This window comes from Mytilus edulis, chromosome 10 (assembly GCF_963676685.1).
Source record: "Mytilus edulis chromosome 10, xbMytEdul2.2, whole genome shotgun sequence".
Classification (NCBI taxonomy): Eukaryota; Metazoa; Mollusca; class Bivalvia; order Mytilida; family Mytilidae; genus Mytilus; species Mytilus edulis.
Genome location: NC_092353.1, coordinates 7,894,714 through 7,911,865, shown reverse-complemented (window position 1 = coordinate 7,911,865; position 17,152 = coordinate 7,894,714). Strand labels below are relative to the sequence as shown.

At 33.1% G+C, this 17,152-nt stretch overlaps 1 protein-coding gene across 1 annotated transcript; it reads left to right on the top strand.

The window, feature by feature from the left end:
* Positions 1–3,033: 3,033 nt before the first annotated feature.
* LOC139493288 (glucose dehydrogenase [FAD, quinone]-like) lies at positions 3,034–15,631 on the top strand. Its single transcript, XM_071281533.1, has 10 exons — positions 3,034–4,557; positions 4,826–5,015; positions 5,381–5,509; positions 5,746–5,867; positions 6,613–6,780; positions 8,833–8,983; positions 9,745–9,902; positions 10,807–10,981; positions 11,306–11,531; positions 14,908–15,631. Exons 1-10 carry the CDS (start codon positions 4,546–4,548, stop codon positions 15,077–15,079), a joined length of 1,503 nt encoding a protein of 500 aa, XP_071137634.1. The 5' UTR covers positions 3,034–4,545; the 3' UTR covers positions 15,080–15,631.
* The last annotated feature ends 1,521 nt before the right edge of the window (positions 15,632–17,152 follow it).

The window sequence follows — 17,152 nt, the reverse complement described above, 5'->3', positions numbered from 1 at the left end:
ACAGGCGTTAATTTGGTACCCCAGAAGCGCGTTGCTCTACAAAAGACTCATTAATGGCGCTCTATTCAGAATAGTATAACGGTCAAATCAAATACTCAAGTTGATAAGCATAGATTTCATACAATCACAAAATGTGTGCCATTTACGGATCCAGGAAACGTATGCCTAGGGTAAAACAAACTATGTGTTTTGAATCATAAAACATTTTAAAACAGTAAATAAACTCATTATAAATACCAGGACTAAATTTTGTATATACGCCAGACGCGCGTTTAGTCTACAAAAGACTCATCAGTGACACTCGAATCCAAAAAAGTTAAAAAGGCCAAAGTACGAAGTTGAAGAGCATTGAGGACCTAAATATTTGTCCATTTGAGACAGTTTTAAAAGAGGGTCTAGAAATAAGAATTGTCCTATTTCGCAACAATGATAATAAATTATTTCAATTGATATTTTACAGTGTGTCTTTCTATATATGTTGTGATACTATTGTTTCAGAAAAGAGAGAAGGTTTGGTACCATTAAAACGTTTAATCCCGCTGCAATTGTTTGCACCTGTCATAAGTTAGGAATCTGATGTTTAGTGGTTGTCGTCTGTTTATGCGGTTCATAAGTGTTTTTTGTTTTTCGTTTTTATATAGATTAGACCGTTGCTTCTCCCGTTTGAATGGTTTTACACTGATAATTATGGGACCCTTCATAACTTGCCGTTCGGTGTTAGCGAAGGCTTCGTGTTGAAGGACCTTGACCTCTAATGCTTTACTTTCAAAAATTGTTACTTTGAGGGAGAGTTGTCTCATTTGCACTCATAACACATCTTCCTATATCTATCTACTTATAATAGTTAATTGAAAAACAATAAATAGGTTTTTTAAAACTATCAAATCAATTCAAACGACACCAAGTTTTTTAATCCTATGGAATGAAGGCTCCAATAGAGGTTTTGTAGGTGCTTCTTTTGCATACGTCAAAGAAAAGAAAATAGAAGTATAGATACAAAATATGGCTACTTGTACCTGGGAAAGGTAAGCAAATTGAAAACATTTACCAGGAAATATATTTGATAAATATTAATAATGTCTTTTTTTATCAAATTATTGCTAAGTCAATGTTGTTTGGTACTTAAATGGCTTGATGGTGCCTTTGCTTGATTATTATCAAAGCTAATAAAACAAATATATAGTAGAATGTAAAATGATTATTTGTAATAAAAACTGAAGATTTCAAGACCAGATCTTATATATTAAAAAATTGTCAATGAATTATTTGTTAATTTGTGTTCTTAGAAGTTAATTTCTAACAAAATTGTGACTTTCGACTTGACTTTTTGTCCTTTGATTTTATGTTCATTAACCGTTAAATGACTAGTGTAACCCTGTCATATCTTTATTTGTCTGTATGAATTATGAAAACTCGTCCGTAGTTGTCTTATGTCATATCGTTTTTTTTTTCATTTGGTCATGGCAGATCATTGATAGTTTTTAATTAATTGATTAAATTTTTTTATATTCCGACCTTTATAAACTTGTGACCTTGAATGCACCTTTGGTATCTTTCGTCTCTCATTTACATACTGTATATAGATATGTCATAACTTAAAGTGGAGTCCCCGGTGTCTGCGCCGCCCTTGTTATCGCGCATTAGCTGATTTCGTCATATCAACACAGTAGCACATACAAAACCGTTCTTGTTATTGTTTTATCCTTCCGAAGGGATAAAAAAGAATAAAATTGATAAGTTCAAGAATTAATTAATAATTGAAATCCCATGATTTACCATATTTAGCCAATTTCCATTAAAAAAATTACATCATCAGATAAAATTAGTTTTATTTACGTCAAATTAATATTAGATTGAAATAATTTTTGCTCTGCATCCTAAGAAGTGTGTTTGGTACAAACTGAGCTATATTTCGTAATATAAAATCTTTCCTTTATTCCAAATAAGCTAGTTTTGGAAGGCATGCGCGAAATCACCGGACATTGGAGGAACTGTCAGAACAGGGGCTTCCCTAATTTTGGACACACATTACACAAAATCCAGAGGATGAAACCATACAAACAGAAGATTTTATGAAATAAAAGTATATTATGAATGTGTTCACACAAAATTATCCAATAGTTGAATGAAGTGAAGTCATAAGTCTTAGGTGCGCGGATATACCAGACTGCACCGTAGGTCTCATTTATTTATATTGAATGATAGGGCAGATATTTCTGTTACAGTCCTTTCGTTCATATTGCAAACTGCATGATGCCTCTTTTTAATGCTTACTTTATTTACACATGTGGTTTGACTTTCCTGGACCTATATACTAGATTGATGGTCATTATTCAGCAAATTAAAAGAGCCTATGTTTTCCTTGATTTACTATTCACTATTGTCTGGACACTGAAAATTTGCTGATAAACACAAGATATACATTGACAACGTTTATTCGTCTTTTGTATATTTCCATTTCTGCTTTTAATTATATCACTAACATGTGTATGGCATATTCACTCAACGTCTTTCTAAATACACAACATCTCCAAAGAGGAGAGAATATTAAATCAGTTAAGGACCATAAGGCATATTTGAAGTGAATTTTTAAAATGCTTTTAAAATTATTTTCATAATAGTAGGTCTTTGGTCAGAAAAAAAGCCAATGAATTAAAAAAATGATAATAAAAAAGGCTCTAATTCTATAAATACTTTCCCAGGATATTCTTAATTTTGTTCAAACGATAGTAGTCTTAGTCTTGATGTTTGAGCATATTCATAGCATTTCCATTCGGATATTTAAAAGTTGTAGAACCAGATTCAAGAACTTAGAAAATTTGGAACAAGAAGTTATTTACTCTGAAAAGATTGCTGAACCTATTTTTTTCGACAGATTCTTTAAAGGGAAAAATGAAGCTTCTATAATATATGTTTCTCACTCATCTAACAATTATATATACTAAGTATAATAGATGTACGGATCTGACTAAATTTGATAGGAAATGACACTCGAGTATTTATCAGTATATCGATATACTGTTTAAGTGTTGTTTTATTTGGATCACTATTTTATTGTTTTTTTTTAACCCACTTTAAATATATATCATTTCTTCAAAATGATTTCGAGACTCTTAACACTATGCTTTGGGATAGTTACTACATTGTTTTTTCGCCAAGATTTATTCGATCCAGATGTCGTCCTAAAAGTCACACTGAATAGTTCGTATGACTATATAATAGGTAGGAGTTTTAATTATACATATATACAAGGTAACATGTCATTGTAATCTAAAAAATAGTTTCGGATGCACGACAGAAAGAAATGGTTGTTAATATTTCATTTTATTAAGACATATTCATAAGAAAAAAAACCCGGAAACAATAGCATAGATATATGATGATGTGGTATTAGTGCCGATGAAACAACTCTCAATCCAAGTCACAATTTGTTAAAAGTAAACCATCATAGGTCTTTAACACAGATTTTTTGCTCGAACCGAACAGCAAGCCATAACAAAATTCCTAAAATGACAATTCAAACAGGAAACCAACGATATAATCTATACAAAAAGTGAACGACCATAAAAGAAGTTACAAAACGTGTTTATTCTTTCAGTTGTGCACAAGTAATACACTCAAAACTTATTGCGTGTCATAAACTATTGGAGTACATAAGGCGATAGTCATTTACCGATGTTCAAATTACGCAAACCGAGGAAAAAAGACACATCAAGGTTACCAAGCAAAACAAAGAGTAAATCGCCTGAAATCCAAAAGGAGCGAAACCGGTTTTCTCGATAGAGTAACAATCTCCTGCTATGCTAGCACAAACCGTTTTGAAAATTCGCACTCAATTAAAAAATGTCATAATCGTCAATAGGAGACAATTGGGAACATTACAAATAAGACCACGGTACAGGATATCTAAGGATTACAGATGAATAAAAATCAACGTTACTATTAAAATCAATAAACAAAAAATAAAAAAACAAGGCATGAAATATTAGATTTACAATATAAAAAATATTACAAGAGAGAAAAGGACTTTGTGACTAGTGATGAGATTTAGATAGACAAGAACAAAACAACCCCAACAGATCAGTAAAAGCAATCGAAAACGGAAAAGCAATAAAAAAACCTGATTAATATGTGTCTACAAAAGCTCGATAAATAGGTAAAATATCGCTACAATGTATATCGTTTTGCCTGTCTGCTTAAATGAATTTTCACGAAGTAAATGTTCAATATTCGTCCTTTTTATGGACAAAACGTATGTCTGTTATTATGATGAACATTTAGTATGTGTAGATATACAAGTTTTGTCTAAAAAATATTCTATAACAACTTATAAGTATTATTTATACATTGGGGGCCGGTTCGGCTGGAGCGGTAATCGCCAACAGACTATCAGAAGATGACAATGTTACAGTTCTATTGCTTGAGGCAGGAGGTTCTGAACTTGACCATGACTACATAAAAGTTCCGTTGGCAACATCTCTTCTTCAGAAGACAGATATTGACTGGTCATATTATACTGTTCCTCAAAAGGCATCGTGTAAAGCAATGAAAGAACAGGTAAATAGTAATAATCATCATCATCACAATCATCGTATTTTTCCTCGTTGTCCTCCTCTACCTCTTTTTCGTCATCGCCATTAGCAGCAGCACTAGCAGCAACCAATATCTTAATCATCATTGTCGTCGTAGTCGTCGTAGTCATCTCACAGTCTAATCGTTTAGTCAGAAATTTGTCTATATCAAATGTGGATAAGTTAAAAATATTTAGATACCTATTACGTCATTTGCAGCTGCTTACTTAATTACATTATGTTTTATTTTCCAGAGGAGTTACTGGCCACGTGGCCGAGTATTAGGTGGAACTAGCAGTATTAATCACATGGTTTATATAAGAGGAAGTCGCCATGACTATGATCAATGGGAGACAGAGGGTGCCGATGGATGGAGTTATACAGATGTTCTTCCATACTTCATGAAAATAGAAGATATGAAAATTAAGCAACTGACTAATTCTAGTAAGTATCACCATACTTTTGTTAAGAAATTTCCTTCTTTTTCTTTGTTCATCAAAATTGTTAATAACTTATTTCGAAAAAAAGCGTGTAATTGACCAATTGTAAGCATGAACGATGTCAATATTTGAACTTGATCAACTTGATCAACCTGTCAATCATTATTATCATTTGAATGATCGAAGGTTGACGTTTAGTGTAGCATCGAAATAAACAGTAAGTTCTAGTTTTGATAGACTATAACTTCACTGTCTCACAGCGAAGGTCATGCAATGACTTAATTTGAAGCTATGACCTAAATTAGATGTTCAATTCTAGTAAGAATGGAAATATTATCTAAGTAAAGTCAGCATATTTAAAAATTTCAGCTTACCATTCAACTGGTGGATATCTTCCAATAACCGAATCCAAGGTAACACCTCTGTCCAACATTTATCAACGGGCAGCAGAGGAACTCGGTTACAAAGTTGTAGACCAAAACGGAGAGGACATGATTGGTAATATGATTCTATATAAGTTCTGCACACCTTTGCATATGACGTGAACATTTGAAATGCATCACATACAAAGTCCCGCAATTTCTTTTTACATCTCTGTCATGTTCTTGGTATATACATGTTCAGTTATAACGATTTATGTTCTATTGCATGAATTCCTTGAGAAATCAGTATAAAACTTTATTAACTATTTTTTATTTATCAATTATTAGTTACTGTATTATTTATTCATGAAGGTTTTTCGTATGTCCAGGCAAACATTTTTGGAGGTGAGAGATTCAGCACTTCTACAGCCTATATCAGACCGATTATAAACAGATCAAACCTACATATCAGTACACACTCCTTCGTTACAAAGGTATGTAAACTTTACAGATACTACTATTAACTAGTTTATATTGAAGTACTATATAAACCTGATTTTCTATCCTGTTAGAAGTTGTGCAGAGTATAGCTATCAGCACATGATAGTATAAACATATCCGATATTTTAGTAAAGTAGAAAGATATTGGAGGCTAATATTGATACAGGTTTCCTGTTCACTTATAATATGAGGCAGGCATTACCTGTGAATGGGGACGATGTATGAATTATTATTTTTAATTCAAACATGTTAATAAAAGGAACGGAAATACCGTAACGATTCCGATTTTGGTTCTGTTTTTTAGGGATTTAGTTGTGAAGTTGTTTAAGTTATGACGTCATATCAAATGTAAACAAATAAACGCTTTCATCAGGTAACGTATTTTTCATATCAAACAATTATTAAAAATGAATTGGTATTGAGTTCCAATCCTATATTTTACTGAACTGATAAATATATAATTTATTCAAAGTTTCCTGCAAACAAGACCGGAAAAAAGAAGTAGATTTCTTCGCAAATGCGAGGATTAAAAAAAGTCTGAAAAAAAGTTAACGATTTTGAGTTCATTAGTAGAATGAAAAACTCGGGAAATTTTCCCCGTGTTCTTTTTAAATTTTTTTTTCTTTTCTAAAATCATCTAAAATGAAACTTCAATTGTAATTTTTCTCCAGTGTTGTCATTACATGAACTCATAAGAAAATTTTAGTAAAAAAACTACGTTTAAAAACACAATTTTAGATATTGATAGCAAATAAAACTGCAATCGGCATAGAAATGATCAAGAACGGACAAAAGATGACATTGTTGGCACGTAAAGAAGTGATATTATCAGCTGGTGCTGTAAACTCACCACAACTTCTAATGCTTTCTGGTATAGGACCTAGAGACCACTTGGAGGAACACAAGGTAAAAATACAAATATAAGACTAAAAGAAAATATGGAAGAACACAAGGTAAAATTTACATATTAGACCTTGAGAACACATTAAGTAATACAAGGTAAAATATACATATCCGACTTAGAGAACACACGAAGGAACACATTGAAAAAACATAAAGGACCTTGAGAACACCTGGTTGACACAAGGTGAACTTCAGATGCAAGGGACATAGAGAGCACCTGCTGAAAATCAAGGTAACATTAAGATACAGGTAAACTAATATAGAAATTTCAAGGGATGGAAGGAAAACTTACAAATAAGTGGCTCGGAAAACCCACAGGGGAATACAGGTGACCTATACAAAGATGGAGGGACACTAGGTAAAATTGATTTATAGATGACATAGAGAACACTTTAAAGAACACGAGGTAAAATTTACACACAGGTGACGTAGTGAATACATGGATAAACACAAAGGTAAAACTTATATAAAGACGATCAAAAGAACACCTTGAGAAACACAGGATAATATTTACATACACGTAACCCAGAGATCTTCTGAAGAAAACATGAGGTTCCATTTACATACAGGTGAGAAAGATAATACATAGATGAACGCAATGGTAAAATGTATATGCAGGTGCTAAATTTACATTAATAAATATTTGCATCGGTTTTCATGTATTCATGATTGGCTGATGGTTGGTTACTTAACGTCCAGTGGCAAATATTTCTAGTACTCCCAAAGGGGAGAACAAATTAACAATAAATGCAACAGGTAGGTCAACAAAAGAGATCAAATGGGTTGCAGGAAAGTAAAATTTGGACAGTCACTTGAAAAAGCGGGTACATGGATTGGGACAAAAATCAAGCCTTGACGGGTATATTGGATAGGGACAGAAATTAAGCCTTGGCGGGTATATTGGATAGGGAAAGAAATTATTTCTTGACGGGTATATTGGATAGGGACAGAAATTATGCCTTGACGGGTATATTGGATAGGGACATAGATTAAGCCTTGACGGGTATATTGGATAGGGACAGAAATTAAGACTTGCAACAGGCCATCTTAGGATCCATCAAAGAATTTTTGCAAGATTTCTTAATGTAGAAGCGTTGTACTCTCTCTACACAATGCATCATATTAAACATCCCCATTCCGACAGGACGTGTCTGCGTACTTGATACATCCTACAAAGAAAAACGGACGCCTTACTTTGGCAAGGGTGTTACTGCCGGTCAGAAGAGGACCTGTAACGACCATATTTACATGTATATTCCCCAGTCACCCTTGTGGATGTTTTAAAACATATAAATCAACTTGATACTGAAGTATAAAGTATGTAGGAAAGAATTAAATCAATAGCAATAATCAGCTACACTATTTTATCTATTCTTATAAGCAAGTCAGTACTTACTCTTTTTAAAATTGTATACAAAACTAAAAGTTTCATCTTTCGAAATGCATGTTTTTCGTTATCGAACCTTCCTTAAAAAAATCATGTAAAAAGAATTGAAGCAGAACAAATTATAACAAATAAATCAAAAATTATAAAGATAAATCATATAATCGATAACATGTCAAATCCGGTAAGGGTCCTATTTCATAATAAGCTTAAGTGTCAAACACTTACATTTTGTTAACAACAATTAAAAAATATGTAATGGGAACTATAACTATGCATGGCATAGTGTTGCTGTCAGTTGGAATGACGCAGCAATCTAAATGATGATGACGTTTGCATTTCATTAAAAAACGCCCACAACAGAAGCTCTTGTAGAGTGAATGAACTGTAAAACAAGCACATGTTGTGCAAGTGATGGAGGGAGAGGGCGCGAACGATACCAGAGGGTAATTCTGTTGTTGCGAGTGACAAAAAAAAAGAGCATTATTGTATGTCTTTCACTCGTAAGCGTATATATTTGGAATTGTCATTGTGAAATTTCATGTATCAAGCATACCTTATTTACCTTTTTTTTCTCAAGAAATAACATTTTAAACCACGATTTACAAATTGCAACTACGAAATCATGTTTGATAAATTGTTTAATGGCTGAATGCTGAACTTTGTTTTAGATAGAAGTTCAAGCAGATTTACCCGTTGGTGAGAATATGGAAGATCATCTTATGTTTTTCATGAAATATAACACGAATAAAGATATGAGTGTTTCAGTAAAGTCTACACAGAGTTGGTGGAACATGTTACAGTATTCTCTAACAAGAGGAGGTAATATTTATTACGTTATAACTAATATTGGTTCTTGTTTTACATTTAGACAACGACGAACTATCTAAAGTAAAACATAACTATCAAAACATAACACAGAATAAATCTAAAGATCAACCCATGGAACTACATGAGCCCAACCAAACTATCGCTATGAAGTAAGGTGCTCAAGAAGGTTAAACTGTTCATGCTCCATTAGTGGCACCCGTAGCGTTACTCATTACAAGTTAACACAGTTTATGAGTCGTATTCTGTTATGTCATAATTGTGGTTACTACATGTACATGATTCGTGGCAATCTTAATCAATAGACCACTTTCGAGTTTGTCCGTCACCGGAGAAAACTCGTCAATTATGCACGCCTTTATGACGTCATTTACTAGATAGATGAGATCGCCTGTATCTCTGCACTATTAAAGTCGTCATTGTGCAGGATAAACTAAAAATGATGTTTGTCCTGTGGGCACTTAATCACAATTCCCTAGGGACGACAGTGCTGATTGTCAATTATGAGAATTCAATTTGCCGAATAATTCGTGCAATATAGCATCAATATTTTCTAACCACTTGCTCAACATTGGAACAGAAGTGACGATGCCTCTAAACGCACGAATGACGTTCACTGAAACCAGAGTTTTTGACGGAAATGCATCAAACTCGAAAGTTGTCTATTGGATTTTGTCAAAATGTTAAAAACAGCGGAATTGCTTCTCTAAAATATCGATTTAAATAATAATATTACCTTGACTTTCCTGTTGTAGGGATATTTTCTTTTTCTGGCATGGAAGCAATAATATTTGATAATAGTAGAGTAAAACACACGCAGACATTATATCCCGACTACCAACTAATGTTCTTCAGCATTGCATCAGATAAAACCTTTCTAGAGAATGGTTTGCCGCTTAATTACAATGATTCTGTGAGTGTTATTTGTCAAACGAATATATAGCTTGCAAGGTGGTATCGGTTTATACTCATTGTTGTAGACAGTATGGTGACATAGTAAAATGTGACTCACTTCTACTGTTATTTGGTCTCTGGAGGATACTTTTCTAATTTGGAATCTTATCACATGAGTTATTCCTATAATGAAGCTACAAGCAAAGTTAAAAGAAAACAAACGGATTGAATCAATTAGTTACATACCAAATAATACTGATTTTAAGAGCAGTATTAACCATAACTTAAAAAAGAAAAAAAAACATTAAACAAAAAGTACCTAGAGGTGCAATATCCCTCAGATTGAGTAAAACAAAACAAACAAATGGGTCGAATCCCACTGAATCACTGTTAAAAATAATTCCATCGGTATATTGCATTTCCGTTTGTCCATCCTTCCGTCAGTTTGTCTGTCCGTTTGTGTGATCATCTGTCTGTCCTTCAATTGAAATTATTGACACAATTTGACTCAGAATCTAGGATTTCTTGATATGTCTTATCAAGCTTTATGTTAGCATGCTTTACCGTGTTATACATTTTCACATCAACCACTCATCACCAAGTTACCGAATACTTGTATATGTTTAAACATACTAGTCATGTATTCAATTTTAGCCCCCTTTTCTCTCTCAGAAAATACGAATCGGTGCTTTTGGTAATGTGGTATCAAACTTCAATTTGAGCATGTTATACCTTCAATAATGGTATACTTCTTTTGCTCATCAGCTTCTCCTGTACCGAATAATACTAAAGAGCATTTAATTAATAAGCTATAAACAGTCATCATGTGTGCATCAAGGTAGTACCATCATTTAAATATTGTTGATTTACTTAAAGAAAATATTTTGTTCGATTATTTACACATCCTTGTATTATTATCGTAGGTAGTAAAGCTGGCACAGACAAGGGCATTCACCAATGAGTTTACCATTACTCAGATCTTGTTGCATCCAAAGAGTACTGGTAGAATAAAACTTAAGAGTAAAGACCCGTTTGTTCATCCAGTAATCGATCCTAACTACCTGATTCATCGCCATGATATAGATATTTTTATTGAAGGTGAAAGGTCTTTGTTCATAGTTATGTTATACTATTCAAAAAAGATTTAGCGAAATAAGAAGAATAAATATCTAGCAACAACGAAATATAAATAAATTGTGGCAATTAGCGCCACAAATATATGCTATTCATTTATTGGGCCTATCATTTCAAGCTCCAGTTTATTTCGAACGTGACTATTTTCTTCGCATCAAATTTAAAAGGTTTGATAAGTTGATAAGTTTATTTCAAAAAATCATACAGTATTCAAAGTGGTTTAAATGCACATAAAATAAAATCAAAATATGTTTAGAACTACATTTAAATTCCTAATTTTCTTTCAAGCAATACGAAAAACACAGGAACTTGCAAGGTCAAAAGCGTTTATGGAATTAGATGCAACCTTGAATAGAGTAGATTTTCCAGGCATTTGTGATGAGGAAGAGTTTGACAGCGACACCTATTGGGAATGTCTTATTCGTCACTATGCCGTGACGGTATATCACCCGTCATGTACATGTCGTATGGGCGGCAAAGATGACACAACCGCCGTTGTGGATTCAAAACTAAGGTATGCCTAGGAAATTAACTGAAAAACAGCCACATATGTTATATGAATAACTAGGGTTTTTAAACAGCAGTTGATGTTTTTTTTCCATTTATTCATGTCTAAGATTCACATGGGAATCTCTATACAAAAATGTACAACAAAAGGGACATATTTTTGTTCCCTTCTTGGTTTTTTTTTATGACATTGCTGTTCCTCTGATCTTATCGTATAGTGTTTATGTTCCAGACCATATGAGTATTTGGACCGTACGCAGATTATGAGAATTTTGTCAAGTTTGTTGGATACAAATGTATATTACAACATAACTGAAATCTCGAATTAATATAAAAAGTTCAATTGTACCGTTTTAACTATTTAAAAGTTAATCTCCAGTATTATGTATGTAGGACTCAAATCCATGGTGGGTTCCAAATCTATGACGGATCCTAATCTATGGCAAATGTGACGTCATGCCACCCCAAATCTATGGCAGATATTTTAAAATCCTAATCTATGGCAAGTTTTTTAATTTCCTAATCTATACCGGATTTGTGTTGTTTCCATATCTATGGCAAATTTTGAGCAAATGGAAAACAATGCAGTGCATATATGATCAATAACTTGTCTGAAACTAGTGGAAATGTACGACAAGTCTATAAACATTTGTGAAATAATGCTTATAAACAAATCGTGATGGCAGCCAAAATATTTTTGTAAATGATGAGTTCCTCAATACAGACTTCAGGCTTGAAAAGTTGTGCCCCATGAAAATTAAAAAAAAAATTATATAATCATGGTAAATATATTTAACCAATTTTGTAGACCAACTAGTAAGTCCCTTAACAAAAAAAAAAGTTAAAAAAATAAAAATGAACAGTTTGAATTTTCCAATAATATTTTTTTGATCGTTAATACATCTTTTTTTATTTGTTGAAAATTGAAATCAAATAGATATCCGTTAATTTTATCTTTTACTTAATAAACTTTACCAGCTGCAGATAGTAAAATATTTACCATAACTATTTTTTTAATAATCCGGTACTGCAAAAAGTGGTGCCCTAGCTTGTTTTCGCCGTACCGGCTCAGGCGAGAAATCCAATTTCGTTGAGATGATCAATTATCGCTAGTTTCGGCGGTACAGCACACTTTGCCCCTATTCCGAATAATAGGTAACATCTTCCTTTAAGCCATCCGCAAATTGATATCCAGGATAATACCTTCATCTGGAATCGTGTTCTAATCTATGAGCTTCGCAATCGTTTGTGGCGGTGACCATGTAATATTGCGTTATTCCATTGTGAGGCAATTTAAGATCTGCCATAGATTTGAGTTGTTTGGCGTTTGTAACGTCACATTTGCCATAGATTTGGAACCCGCCAAAGATTTGACTTCTACATGTATATAATTATTATCACGACAGAATATGGAAGATACTGGACTGAAATTATAAGAAAAATGTACTATTAAAGTTTCAAGTTGATTGGACTTCAATTTCATCAAAAACTACCTTGACCAAAAACTTTAACTTGAAACTCCCACTTTCATTTTCTATGTTTAGTGAACCGTGAAATTGGGGTCAAAACTCTAATTTGGCTTTAAAATTAGAAAGATCATAATATCACAAGCAACAGGTGTACTAAGTTTCAAGTTGATTGGACTTCAGCTTCATCAAAAACTACCTTGACCAAAAACTTTAACCTGAAACTCCCCCTTTCATTTTCTATGTACAGTGGACCGTGAAATTGGGGTAAAAGTCTAATTTGGCTTTAAAATTAGAAAGATCATATCATAAGCAACAAGTGTACTAAGTTACAAGTTGTTTGGACTTCAGCTTCATCAAAAACTACCTTGACCAAAAACTTTAACCTGAAACTCCCCCTTTCATTTTCTATGTTCAGTGGACCGTGAAATTGGGGTTAAAAGTCTAATTTGGCTTTAAAATTAGAAAGATCATATCATAAGCAACAAGTGTACTAAGTTTCAAGTTGACTTCAGCTTCATCAAAAACTACCTTGACCAACATTTTTAACCTGAACGGACACACAGACGAACGGACGGACGGACGAACGAACGCACGAACGTAGGCACAGACCAGAAAACATAATGCCCCTCTACTATCGTAGGTGGGGCATAAAAAGTGTTGAAAAATAATGCAAAGATTAAAAAACACGTGAAAAAGGTAGCTTTGTTACTGTGAGCAAAGCATGGGTGATGTAAGGTTGGTGTTATTATTGGTAAGGAGGCAAGTGTGTACAGACTAGCATGTAAATTAGGCATATTGAACTCTGACTTGGTATGTTATGGGTGATATAGAACTTTTGACATGCAAAATTGAAACTGCACATTGGAAAACAGAAGGAATTAAATTGCATGTTGTCGCAAAACAAGCAAAGGAACATATTACATAAACATAACATGTAAATTTAAGAAAGCTGATGTTCCTTGTGGCAACGAGAGTGCCACAATAAGATTTAAATAGACAATTAAATTCAGAATTATTTGACTTACCTTATTCACTTTATTCATCTAATTATTATAATACTATTAATTTGTAATACTCAATAAAAGTTTTTTGATAAATGTTTGTCTAAAATAAACCCATACGGTCCAAATACTCATATGGTCTGGAACATTTATGCATCTCACCTCGTTCGTTATACCTTTACATGTAATGACACCATAAATTACAATAATTATATAACGTTTATGTCAGCAACTATTTGTCACCGTATATAGTCATAAAAAATTAGCAAAACCCATACATCATAGCAAGCTATAGAATGCTTTGACATTCTGAGTAATGCATATAACAATACATTAAATGTGTTTATTGATTTAATGTTGTGCCGTTAAACCACTGTCCCAGGGTTAATGTTGGGGGGAGGGGGGATAGGCGCTACTTCCTATATACAAGGTGATAATTATCCAGCTTGAAAATATGGGAAACTGTGGGGAAAACTATCTGAAATATATAACTAGGTCGATAAAGTTCCAATCACTTGTATATGAAAAGCCGTCATTTTTTTCATAGCAAAAAGTCTTGCCGTAAGTAAACATTACACACAGAATCTTAACCTTAAATATTCCACTTTTCCAACACAACACATGGAACCCAACCAATATGGGGAAAGGTTACAATTTATACCAACGTAATTTATGAAAAGATACACATTTTTAAGATCTAAGTTATATGTAAAGGGTGGTGTAACAGAACCCCAGCGACAACCCTATCAATTAAGTATCGAAGTGGCCCCCTCCGAGGGTTAATGACTCGCTTCCTAGTTAGCTTTGGAATATTTTTTATATTTGTTTTGTTTGTTTAAAATGTATTTTTTTTATTTTGTATTTAAATGTCTTTTAAAGATATGTTTTCTGTTTTTCATTAATGCCACTTTAGGGTGAAAGGAATTGCAAACTTAAGAGTTGCTGATGCTTCAGTTATGCGGCACGTGACATCTGGAAATACGAATTCCCCTTCAATTATGATCGGTGAAAAGGCTGCAGACCTTATACGTGGGAAAGATACAGTGATGACATTCAGGAAACAAATAAAACATTTAAAATCATAGAAGAAGATTATTTCAACAATCAACTTCCAAGTTTGATAGGTATCGGATTTTATCGCAATTTTACAAAATTTTCCTTTGATCATGCTGACTGATAATTTCCTTTCTCAGTGGAGTCGAGTAATATAAAATAATCGCTAGAATATAAGGCGGTACGTGGCGTTGCTAATGAAATTGCTAATGAAATTGACAACGTCGTCATAGTTAAAATAGTGGTAAATAGATTATCATTGGTCATCTCAACTTGATTGCTTTTCTTACTTTCGTTGTGCCGACTCAAGCGAGAAACTCAATCTCGTTGAGATGATCAACGATAATCTATAAGTATAGAATTAACGATACTGGACAGACAAGAAAACGTAAACACAAAATTGTATTATCCAATTGTTTTTATTTGTTTTGTTCTAAGATATTTCATTGTATATTGACTAAGAATAATTGTTTTAACATCATGATAAACTTACTTGGTAGCTACTACGATGTGCTTATTTGTATTAACGTGAACGTTTCTGTGAAACATAAAAGTGCTTGTGAAAATAAAGATATTGAAAAACACTGTGTTCAAAATTTAATCCAAGATTGCTTATTTAGTACATGCTAAAAACGATTAAGAACCCTAAATTAATAAGACTTTCGAATACTTATAATGTATAGTACATGTAGTAAGTTTTTTTGTGTATTAAGGATTGCGTAATAGACAAAATATCTTTGGTGAATGCATGTGTGCGTATGTGTGTGTGAACCGGAATATTGAAATTATTATATTTCCTTACATTATCAAACTAGGATACATATAAAAAAGGAATACGCATTTACAATGGTAAAACTAACTTGAACTATTAAAAGGACGCTTTGTCATAATGAAAAACTACCGTTAGTGACACAAATAAGCACAGTAACAAACAAATACAAAGGAAACCGTTTAGTAAACATTTATATTTACTAATTAGACAAACCATCTGAATGAGTTTTATAAACATAAAGAAGTGCTCCGTTGAGCAGATACTACATTTCATTAGTGTTTGTATGTAAACTGCCCAGTTTGGGCCAGGATACTCTCGGGTGGGTTATATTGTATAGTTATTGACTGGGTATGAGTGGAATAGTAAGTTTATTGTCCCGAGGAGCAACTATTGTCCTGAGGTGTATGCGAGGGACACTAAACTTACTATTCCACTAATATCCAGCCAGTAAGTGTTTTATTATATCGAAAAAGACAACAGACAATAAATTACGGTGATAAATCAACTATCGTAATGTTAAAAAGAAGACACCAAACCATAACGTTTACTTTATAGATATGTTCAAATGCTTAGGCTACGTCTTGCACTGGCGTCAACCCTACACTAGATACAATAGATAAAACACGACGTCGTTACGCCCGCGTTATTTTCAAAATCCTCCAATCACGTAGCTGAATTTAATATTCCGCGAAATATAACGACGATTGCGGTCAAATAGTTTCACCCAGGTCCAATAGTTGGAAATTTTTGACCGGTCCAATAGTTCAAAGCTTGTAATTTGCAAAATAGTGAAACTATTGTGTACTTATTTTATATAGAAAATGATAATTGAGGTATAATAATATAATATATTTATCTACCATGCCGAATCCTGAGTCCTAATTTATTGTTAGATCTATATTGCCTTTACAAGTTGTGGTAAAGAAAGAGCAAAGGTTGACAGAAGTCACAGAATATCATATCTCAAGTGCTACGGAAGGTAGGCCGTTCTGCTCCACATATGACAGTCGTTTTGTTGCTCATGTAGATACACGTCCATTGGTAAGTCTTATTTCGTGATGTCAGATTTAATGAACAGAAGACGGGATTATGGTTATGACAATTGGAACATATCGGTTAAGAACTATTTTTTTGGGGCAAAACGATAGATGAAACTTGCAAGAATAAATACAATTCTGTTGTTCTTTTTGTTGTCTGAAAGGTCGACCTATTATAAAGATAAATGTAATGGAAAGGTACGTTCAATGTGTAATGACACCACTGATTAGTCTTAGTTAAATTTGTACTTTTCCACAAAAATGTACAGAATTTATCTTCGTTTCAATTAAACAAA